The sequence below is a fragment of the Zeus faber genome (assembly GCF_960531495.2).
Source record: "Zeus faber genome assembly, chromosome: 21".
Lineage (NCBI taxonomy): Eukaryota > Metazoa > Chordata > Actinopteri > Zeiformes > Zeidae > Zeus > Zeus faber.
In genome coordinates this window covers 18,869,417-18,881,038 of record NC_137208.1, presented here as the reverse complement: position 1 = coordinate 18,881,038, position 11,622 = coordinate 18,869,417, and the positions used below count along the sequence as shown (strand labels likewise).

At 43.1% G+C, this 11,622-nt stretch overlaps 1 protein-coding gene across 1 annotated transcript in view; it reads right to left on the bottom strand.

Moving 5' to 3' along the window:
• Positions 1-9: 9 nt before the first annotated feature.
• Positions 10-11,622, bottom strand: part of parp12b (poly (ADP-ribose) polymerase family, member 12b) — a 14,606-nt gene continuing 2,993 nt past the window's right edge. Inside the window, exons 2-8 of the mRNA XM_080022213.1 lie at positions 9,396-9,531; positions 4,838-5,099; positions 4,009-4,104; positions 2,933-3,059; positions 2,661-2,829; positions 1,623-1,746; positions 10-1,125 (exon numbers count right to left, since the gene is read on the bottom strand). Coding sequence (XP_079878339.1) covers positions 980-1,125; positions 1,623-1,746; positions 2,661-2,829; positions 2,933-3,059; positions 4,009-4,104; positions 4,838-5,099; positions 9,396-9,531 — 1,060 coding nt within the window. The 3' untranslated portion in view covers positions 10-979. The remainder of the gene's footprint in view (positions 1,126-1,622; positions 1,747-2,660; positions 2,830-2,932; positions 3,060-4,008; positions 4,105-4,837; positions 5,100-9,395; positions 9,532-11,622) is intronic.

The following is an 11,622-nucleotide window of genomic DNA, read 5'->3' as shown; positions in this document are numbered from 1 at the left end:
AAACAGAACGACGCTTTACTTATATTTATTTTGTTAAAAAGCAAGAACAATACTTACAAAAACATCAATACGTCCAAGCATCTGTCCTTCAACTGTTAATACATTACAGTAGAACATTTTTTTTAATTTTATTTATTTATTTTTTTAGCGTTGACACTTCCATACATTCCATGTCAAAAAGATAACTGCAGTGGCTTTATACAATGCTATTAAGAGGAATAACGTGATTGTGATGCTGTTGTAAAATGAGCTATGGGTTATATGTACATAGCTTTAAGGGTCTGTATTAGAAACAGTAAAAGCTAAGGCACTCTGTCGTTGGTGAAGGGTTCTGACCTTCGCTGTCAGGGCCGTCCGTCCCCGCACTGTTTATTTTTTCAGAGCTCTTCCCCTTCGGCGAAGTCCCCACACTCCGGACTCGAGAGTGGCACGGGCGTAATGTGACCGAGTGGGTCAAAACGGGTGACTCGAAAAAGCCTGCCAACTTTGCGTTGCCAGTTCAGCCAAGATGGCGACACCCTTGTTTTCAACACATTGCTTTTATGTCTCAGAAATCATACTTCGGAGTGCTAATCCTGTCTTTGAATATTTCATTTTCCCTTGAAACTCAAAATGGCTGTTATTTTTGAAAGGGCTGACTAATATGTGCGTCCTGTAGCACCCTTCATTCACCTGTTCCTTGTGTGTTTCTTGGCGGTTCCTCCTTCTGTGATTTTTCTTTTTTTTTTTTTTACCCCTCTGGTTTTGTTTTGCCTGGGACAGGGTCTTGTGAAGCACCTTGAGACTGTAATGTGATTAAAGGCTATATAAATACATTTGACTTGACTGTGTATATAATTCTTAAATACGGCATTTCAACTCTCAGGGAGGTGTAGAATCCATTCGTTTTGCACTCCGCGGGTGTTCTCGGAGTGCGGCACTTGACATTTGCTCTCCTGTGGGAGTGTTGAAAAACTCTCTCACGTGTGTTTCTTTGACCCTATGAAGCGTTGGGGGAACACTGGCCGTACGGGAAATTGGCCGTGTAGCGAGTGGTCTGCTTCTCCACCTCCGTGATGGAGACGAAGCGAGGGCGGCGGCGCACCCTCCGCTTGGTGTTGTGCTTGGGGTTCCGCTGGTACATGTCTGCAGAGCGGCAGAGAGAGAGAGAGAGACATGAACAATGAGTTGGTCAGGATGAAGGGACGCCGATGAGAAACCGACCGGTACCGTCCGGTACAGGGTGCGTCCCTGACATCTCAAGCAGAGAAATACGGGCGGTAAAGGCGGGGCAGCGGTGATGCGAGCCTAGAAATGGTGTTATATTTTCAATGAGTCCCGAGCCACTCCGGCAAAAGAGCTCCTTGTTTCGTCAAATTAATTTCGGGATTCACACTTTTCATTTCCCTGCCAAAACAACGGATTTTGACTATTTTCCTGTGAGAGTTCCATTCACAACCAACTCCTCTGACTCTCATTTGGACTTCAGGAAGTCTTCCCTGGTTCGCCCGAATCCCTGAACAACTGAATCAAATGAACGGGGAGTCGAAAAATCACTTTTTACTGAATGACTCGTCAAGAACCGAATATCAAAAAAAAAAACCAGTTGAACGTTTCATAACCGGGGGCAGGCGCTTTCTCACCTTGGAAGCTGACGTAGTACTGCCGATGGCCCTTTACGACCGTCATTTCGGCCGACTGGTCGGCCATGTACGCCTCCTCCAGGTCCCGGGAGGTCACAGAGGTCATGTGCCGCTTGTCATCCTGCTACAAGGCGTGACAGAGATGGAAAAAATGAATCGCATTTTTCGGCAGATTAAGTGGGAGTCCTACTTTTCACCATAATAGATAGACACTTTATTCACCCCCAGAGGGAAACGTAGGTAGGAAATAATAATACGATGACGGTTCGATTTCCCGCCAGGGGCGCTGTTGGCACTGTGCTCCGGCGGGTTATCTCCCAATTAGGGGCCTTTCTGTGTGGGGTTTGCGTGTTCTCCCTGTGCTCACATGGGGTTTCCTCAATCTAACAACAGTAAGGACCCCCACCAAAAACATGCACACATCATCGTCTGACCAGCGAAGGACACCTTGTACCAGGTCCCCGGGCACGTTGTCAAATGTTGCCCACTGCTCCTGGCTGCCCCTTCGGAGGAAGGACAAGCCAGGATGGGTCAAGGGATGCAGAGGCCACGTTTCACTGGCCACCATCCAAAGAATGTGCATGTGTGTGTGTGTGTGTGTGTGTTGTAGCTGCATGTCGTGTGACAATTAAAGATTCTTCTTCTTCTAATAATAATAATAATAATAATAATAATAATAATAATAATAATAATTAAATAATAAAAAGAAACAAATTAGAATAAAACCCCCAAAATAACAACAAAATTAGAAAAATTGACTATATTCAGTAAACATTAAATTTAACAAGCCTCTGTATCAACAATTCACTCCCTCCAAAATAGGAAATTGCGCGCGCACACACACACACACACACACTACATACATTTGTATATATCATGTAAAAACAATATAATATAGAAGTATATATGTGTAACAGGGTGGAAAACATAAATGGTTAAAACAATCAATAAATTCACAAACAGGGATTTCATGTGTATATAATTGAATTTACCCCCCGAAAAACGGTTTATATTCTATTGCAACACAGCACCACTCACAGCCTGTCCGTACTCCACCCAGTTGTCGTGGTCGCCCTTGTAGTACCACAGCCACTCGGTGGTCATGATGTAGTGCGGGGGCTTGGTCACCGACGACACCGTGGACAGACGCCGAACCGGGTCCGCCTCCCGTGTCATGGTGAGGAAGTCGACGGGCCGCACGCCCGGGCTGCGGGTAAGCAGGAGATAAACAAACGTAGAAAAAAACCAAAACAATAATAATAATAAAAACATCATGGACAACGCGAGGGACAAGGAAGGGAACCTCTGACCTCTGCGTGCTGCGGGGGTTGCAGAAGGCCCGTTCGATCTCCTCCATGTTCCTCAGGTCTATCCAGGCGTCCCCGTCCAACACCTCCCACTTGTAGGGCAGGTTGAAGTGCACGCGCATGCACCGCTCTACACCGAGGAACAGAAGCCAGTGAATTAACACCACTACTAAACTCAGGATGTCAACTATAATACAAATATATTAATTTCTTAAAGTGTTTCCTTGTACATTACAAATTTGGTTTTTAAGAAGGGGGTAAAAAAAAAATTGAGGTAAGTGTATTTATAGTCGTTTATTTGTTAAAGAGCTGTGTTTTGTTTATACACGTGTGTCTATTAAGCTGAAAGACTTAGTTTGTTAGATTTTTGACAATATGTCAATTTGTTAAAAATGTCCAGCGGTACAACCGTAATAAGCCTCTTAGGCCTTTCCACTTTGTAAAACAAAGTGATATTTGTCTTCATATCTAGTTTATTTTAGTGAGAATCTATGCAGACACAAAAATAGGGTCATGTCATTGACCCATAGATCTAGATCTATCTATTTTAGATCTTGAATTAGCTATAGAACAGAAAAAAAAATCAACAATAGGAAATAATCCTAATATATATATATATATATATATATATATATATATATATATATATATATATATATATATATATATATATATATATATTTTTTTTTTTTTTTTTTTTTTTTGTAAAAAACATACAATTTGGCAATATATAATGAACTTAATAAAAGTAATATTCATATTTATAAATATTTATATGTATGCAATTGTAAGTCTGTGAAAATATCAGCAACATAATCATTATTTTGAGCTACTTTCTGGTGAATTATAATAGGATTTATAATTTGATGCTTTGTCGTCACCTAGAGGAATTCCAAGAGCATTGCAGTTCAGAGGCAAACCAACCAAGCAAACGTTGTCATGGTATAAATTATATTGCTAAACGCATCACATTTTAAGATAGGAATTCAATTAATTTTTTTTTTTATTCCAAATTATCCAAGACACTCCAAAAGAACTGCGCTTTTAAGGCGTAAGATAGTGAAAAACATCAGACACACCGTCAAATCGGCAGCTTCTGCGTATGTAATGCAGGCAGATCTCTTTTCTCTCATCCGGCTGGATGACGGGCTTGGAGAACTGCTCGAGCGTATTCTCTGAACAAAAATAGTAAAGAAAACATCATTGGTTAAATTGATCATATTGTAATTTTGATAAACAAAGTTACATTGAAGTGGTATCAGTCAAATCCACCGCTGGGATGATTTATATTACATTTTAGAAAGAAAATGTGTGAATGTCGATTTCCAACCATACTGGATTAAATTCACATTTCCCTGGCATAATCTATGTTGTAAGGGCGATTCCGGAAAATGTTTTATGACGTTACAATTTTAAAAACAAAACCTGGGGGAATATTTATTTATTTATAAACCTTATCAGTCCCACAACGGGGAAATTCGCGATTTCTCTGCATTTACACATCCTAGTATCTGACGTATCGAGGAGCAGCATCAATTATCACGTTTTTTCCCCCCAAGGACTTTTCGAGGACTTCAGCACAAAATCAGCTATTTTCCAGTGCTTACATTTCCGAGGATGAAATTCAAGCACCTCAAGGACCTGGTTAGAACCCTTATGATGGCACATTCCTCAACAGTTAACTGGGACGTCGTTCTACCAGCCAGATTAGATTTGTCCTCTACTGCCCCCTGGTGGACTTGGGGCACATTACCGCCACAGGAACGTAGGCCTAGTTTGTCTCACCAGACATACTTTGACTAATAAGTTCTCTGCATTTGACCCATCCTAGTATCTGACTTACATTTAAATGAAAGTCAATCTTATGGGACCAATTTGTATCCAAGTTATAAATAACTAGCCGCTCACCTCTGGGGGAGAAAGAGGCGGAGGCGTTGAGGAGGTGGATGTTCTGGTAGATGAACGGCAGGTCCAGGATGACGTCGCCACTGAGCCCGCGCTCCTCCAGCATGCGGCGGCCGTGGTGGTCGATGACGTGCTGCCGCTTGCACTTGTGGCCGAACATGCAGTCGCCCTGCACGTAGTGCATGCACACGTGCACCTTGGTGCAGCTCTCCTGGAAGGTGCAGCCTCCGTGCGGCCCTGAGCCTTTGTTGTAGTGGGAGCACACCTGGACGAGACGGGAGAGGGGGTGTGGGAGGGTGTGGAAAGCCAAAAAATAAATAAAATGAAAAACACATCCACACTCTGCTGGGCCAATGAAAGGCAAAAAGATTAAATGAATCAATATCTCCCAAGTGAAAAATAAAAAAAAAATAATTCCCCCCATACTGAGCACATTTTAAGTATATAAAATGTAATAAAAATTTCCACCCACTTTGTACTTTTATGCGGGAGTATTTTTTCTAATTCACATTTATCTACTAATTTAAAGCACAGCTTTAGCACATTAGTCAGAGTGGTGCAGTAATAAGTCCTAAAACCTGGAAATTAGTTAACATTTCTGCACTTCTGGTTCCCTCATCTGAAAGGCAATGGGATTTTTGAATGGGTTTTTGGTTATATGCCTGACATAAGGTCTGCGGTTCACGTTTTGTTCTACAACATAAAATAGGTCAGTAAATATCCCACTTGTGCTTTTCCGTGTCTTAAAAAAAAGGTGGTTGCTAACAAGTGGCTAAGTGAGACTACAAGGGCTGTCAGGCCAAACATGGAAAGTCAGCCTCTAGATTTCCACCGTGTGCGACCGATACCCTAGCAGTGAGTGCAGAATGCAGCATTTAAGTATAATATTAATAGGGGTTCAGCCCGCAGGGCTGAAACCCTATCGTTATTGTTTAGATTTTTATTTTTATTTTTCTCCTTGGCATTTGTTGGGCTAAAAGTGTCTGGAATATGACAAACACTGGAGCTACAGACACGGTTGAGGTGTCGTTAGAACCAGGATGTCACAGGTCAAGTTTCATCCATATCGATCCACATACGGAGCAGGAATGAGTGAAAAACCGATGAAATTAGACCGTAGACCGACATTTCTGCATCGGCCACACGCCAAGGTTCTAAAACATCCGGTCGAGTGGTGGAGCGAGATAAGTTGTGTAGTAAGGCACTATGTGACATCATCATCCAATTTGCTATATATGTGCAGGTTGTGGCTACGAACGCACATCTGCATCGTGCGAGCTACGTAGTGAAGACTGCAGCACGAACTGATGCATTTATGGGAACTCAAAAAAAAGTGTAATTGATGTCGATACTGGACCCCGTGTATTGCTGCCTGAAGCAATATTTAATATTATTTTAATTGTGGTGACAACCGGGACAATTTGGTAGTAATGTTGAAAACCTGACATTTTTGTGTTTTAAGGATATTTGTCGGGACTGTGGACACACAGTCTGGTCACCGTTTTCACTTGTGAAGATTATCTTTCTGAACAAAAAGTGTAGGTATCATCAATTTCTGTTTGCCAGAGTATATTTTCTGCAATAATCCAACATCAAATGGAAAAATCCCATTGGCTTTTTGTCGAGGGAACCAAGGTGATGCCAACTTCCGGGTTGGCCTACAAAAATACGTCATCCCTGCAGCACTTCATTAATATGCTGTCAATGTATTGCAAGTACACTTACACAAACAGTATATTGAAACATTAACCTGTACCTGATTATATTTTGGTTGTCAAAAGTAACCAAAAAAAAAAAAAAAAAAAAAAAAGAGAGAAAACACAACTTGAATATATTCATTGTGAATACAGGTACTCCTCACTTAACAACCTGCCCGTTTAATGACCATTCGGACTTGCGACCAGCTCTGACTAGTCTGTATTGTGCGCTGCGTACAATTCCGCGGTGTCTCATCGTCTCATCACCGTTTATTTACTATATACACTGTATACATCTCATCACCGTTCTCAGTCTCGTTCCTGCAGTCTGTCAGTATTCACTACACTCGCGTTGGCAATGGCCACGCCCCCTTACCGTGAAATAACACGGGTCTTCGCTTAATGACCATTTTGCGTAACGACCTGGTCCTAGGAACGGAACTCGGTCGTTAAATGAGGAGCACATGTATAACAAAGTACACTAAGGGCACTTTCACACCTACAGTAGGCTAGATTTGGTCCGATTTAAGAGCAAGTTGCACCTTTGCTGCATTTTTCATTTGGTCCGGTTAATGTTCACACAGTCCTGTGTTAAGTAAACCAAAATGTATAAACAAGTGACACTTTCTTTTCACAGTCTTTACGCAGTGATACAGCCACGTTGTCCAATGTCCAGGATCTTTACTCAAGACTGCTGGTCTGTTCCACGGCTGGAGCCTCATGTGTTCGCATAGGAGCTTGGCTTTTCATTGATAAAAAGCTGGGGTGGTGAGGAGGGATAATTTCAATGCATAATCCAGGACAAGAAAAACATGAATGCGGGAAAATCCCTTTGTCACAAAATCATATTGTCGCAGGCAACAATAGAGCAACAACAGCGCATTGTGATTGTGCCATTAAAATGATTTGGTGTTCTGATCAAATCAGAACGGTGTCACGCACAAGTGTCAACACCCGTTTTCAACCCACAATGCACTGTATTTTGGTTTGCTTCCTATATTAGGTCTGATTGCGTTCTCACATGTAACAAACCAAACCGTGGTTCACTTGGAACAAGACCGAGTCCTGTCTTTTCAGGAGGACCATGGTCCGATTGTTTAGTCGGCACCAGAGTTTGAATGCGTGTTCACACCTCTCCGAACGAACCGCACCAAGAGAGTAAATGCACCATGTTCCAATTAAAACGGACCAAACAGGGGTAGGTGTGAAAGCACCCTAAATATTGCTTTACATAGCAGACTTTTCTTTTCCCCCCCACTCACACACCAAAGTGTTTTACTTTACCTCACAGGAAACGGACACATCCCTCAGGTCAAAACGCACATCAACAGGACACTTTTTATATTTCTTTTTTTTTTTTTGGTTTGTTTTTCCTTTTTTTTTTACATTTTTGTTTCTTTTGGTTTAAAATAGTGTTTTTCCCCCCGTCTGGTTCTTCGAGGCTTCTCTTCGTCCACTTGTTCTGTTCCATTTTGAATTTTTTTTTTTTTTTTTTTTTTTTTTTTCCCCCCCTCCTCTCTCCTTTTTTCCTCCTTCTCCATCGGTTTCATGACTAATGTTGTGAATAAATGATGAGCTCACTTTTCTTGAATAAATGACGAGCTCACGCTTCCTGTCCCCCCCCTCCCCTCCCGGCACACTGCGTGTTTTCATTCACAGATGTCACATTCAGGTTTGTCTCTAACGGCACTGCTCGTGTCTACACCTACTGTCTCATCCACAAAGGCCGAGATTTAAGCTACTCTGGTGCTCGTTGCTCTCCAGGAAAAAAGGGGAAAATTGAAAAAGAGAGAGCAGAACGAGCTACACCTCTCCACTTGGCTTAAGAGAGAAACCTTAAGAGCAATGATACACTGGCAGCAAATCAGCAGAAAGACCTGCAATGCAAAAATGTTGCATGTTTAAATTAAGGTCATACCCAAAAGCACAAAGAACATCAAGATAAAATCATGAATCATTCCTCCCAATGTGAGGGAGAAAAAGATGTGTTATCTGGCCCAACCAAAAAAGGTGCAATCTAAAACCACTGCCAGCTAAGTAAAGCAAAGGCACTGATGTTTGGACTAGAGGTCTTCGTGGGTCCCAACATTTGGACCCGAACCCAATTGGAGCCGTGAATATTGTCCCCAGATTCTATTGGAACCGACTGTTTAATATAAAGGGATAAAATGCATAAATCATCAAGCTGGCTTACCTGTTGGATACGCCATAACACTGTACCTGTTCTTGCAACTTCCTTTTTTCCCCATTTTTCCACTTTCCTTTGCCATTTTCATTTTGGGGGGGGATGGTAGCTCAGGCGGTAGAGCTGTCGGTCTAGTGGTCTAAAGGTTGCTGGTTCGATCCCAGGCTCCTCCTGCTAGCATGCTGTAGTGTCCTTGAGCAAGACACTTAACCCCTAATTGCTCCTGATGGCTGCGTCCGTCGGTGTTTAAATAATTGTAAGTCGCTTTGGATAAAAGCGTCTGCTAAATGTAATGTAAATTTTCATTGAAGGCACTAAAACACGTCATTTTTATAGTGTTTGAAACAAGTGTGTGTTAGTGTTTTTTTTAATGAACTCAGTTAAATGTAATGGTCACAAACGTAGCCGAGGAGTGTTGGGCAGAAACCCTTCCATATGTTCCTCAGGTGATCTGCGCTGATAACGGCTAATCTCGGGTATTACACATAACTCACAGGCAATAGAATGTTCCCCTGACCAAAAGGCAAATTAGCTGTGATAAAACATGGCCCCAAATCTGCATGGGTTTGGGGCCAGGTTTGGGGCCGGGACTGGGGCAGAGCCGTGAAATCCTCTAGTTTAGACGAGGTGATAAGCGTGTGCAAGTGTGTTTGCGCGCCTGTTTCGGCATGGGCATCACCTCGGGCAGCAGGGCGGTGTCGTTCTGGAGCAGCAGAAAGAACAGGTCGTCTTCGTTCAGCTCGTGCAGCGTGCACTCTCTCAGCAGGGGGTAGTTGTGATCCGAACGGATATCGTGGGAGAACTTGCACATCTTTCTGCAAGAATAGTACAGACTGTGTCAAAACAAAATGATCTGTGGGTATCAAAAAGTTAAAATTAGATGTTTTTACCCCGCACCAAATTTTGCGAAAATACTCTTGGACAAGTCATCTTTCTTCTATAAAGTATGGCAGGTGAGCACTGTATATTTTGTATAGGGCAGAGCCAGAGAATTAGCTGAATATAAGACAGGTAATGAACTCAATGGTTCTATTAACTGTTATTATAATAATTTCCTTTGGATTCTCTTGGGTTTCTCCCAACAGGTAAGTAACTTACCTGCTACACCCAACTCCCAACTCTTAACTTACCTGCTACACCCAACTCCCAACTCTTAACTTACCTGCTACACTTAACTGTACTGAAGTAAGTACAGTTAAGTGTAGCAGGTAAGTTAAGAGTTTTATAAGAATCAGATATGTTGACTCTGATGCGGAAGCACTCGACTACTTTTGTCGAAAAGAGATTGTGGCAGTTTCGCCTACAACGCACCCCCAAGTGACGTGTTCCGGGACCTCTGGCACAGACACAGAAGACGGGGGTTGTGACCACCAGTTTATTGGACGGAGTGGGCCAGCTGGAATTAGACCAGGAGCAGAGAGCATGTGTCATGACACAGGCTCCTCTCCTGAGTGAGTGTGGGAATGGGGGTTTTACCTGCTGCTTGTTAGACCAACCAACGAGCAACAGGTATGCGACCACTCTGATCCCAATCACCTAGACCCAGGTCAGGTGCAGTTGCTCAAACCACACCATCCTGACACCTAAGAGATATATGGATAAATAATTTCATATAAAATAAAGACCCCATAAATGAATGCATGTTAGAGATGTCGAAATTTCTAGATTTTAAGATGCATCGCGATGCGGACGATTCTGCATCGACGCAGCGAGAGAACATAATCAGGAGATTGGAAATACAATTAGGCCTACAGGAAAAAAAAACAAACAAAAAAAAAAAAAAAATGGACTCACCCATTAATTTCTAATTAACAGAAATGTAATACTGAATTGAATATCTCCATCGTGCTCAGGAAGCTCCGGTGACGAGGGAGATCAGGTGCTGGACTGGCCAATCTGAAGCCACGCTGTAGGACGTGCTGAGTCACGTCTACTGGGCCGTGTTTTGCGCCACCCCCGTTGATGTCAGAGAGTTCACGGAAGTGGTGATGAACGCCATTACTAAGCAAGTGGAAGATGTGGCCCGTGATCTCATGGTTATGGCGCGATACCGTGGGTCGACAAATCCATACGGGACGCATTGAACGTGCGCGCCGCTGCTTCTGCCGTGTCGGGCAACATGGACGATTACAAAGCGGCGTCTTACCAACTGACGAAGGCTGTTGAAGAGGCACAGCGTCGGTACAGGGAAAGAGTGGAGTTCGAGCTGTCTGACAACGGGCACGTGGCAGAGATTGCGGACTATTTCGGACTACGGAGGCAGAGCTACCATCACGGTGAATGCTGATGCTTTCGCAATAGCCCCCTGGTTTTCACAACCGAACAGAGTTCCGCCACCACGAGACAGTTCTACATCAGCAGCAGCCATCTTGGTACGGTGCCTCAACGGCGATAGATTCAGACCGTTCCATGTTAGCGGCAGCCATTTTGGTATGGTGCATCGACAGCTCTCCTCTGCATCCTCATCGTGTCAAATCAGCCCCATATTAGATAAATGGATGGGATTGGCAGGACCCTGGGAAGGGTCGAAATCTGTTTGAATGGAGGGTGTCCAGATGTATTCTGCCAGAGCAAATGAAACCTGAGCCTTCAGATTCATACGCTGGTACGGCCTCCCTTTGCTCTTAAAACAACCTCTATTCTTGGCATGGATTCTATAATATGTTGGAAACATTCCTTTGAGATTCTGGTCCATGGTGACATGACGGCATCACGCAACTCCTGCAGATTTGTCAGATGCACACTGATGCTGCGAATCTGCCGTTCAATCACATCCCAAAGGTGTTCTATTGGATTCAGATCCGGTGACTGGGAAGGTCATGAACTCATTGTCATGTTCATGAAACCAGTTTGAGACGACTTTTGCTTGGTGACATGGTGCACCATCATGCTGGAAGTAGCCATTA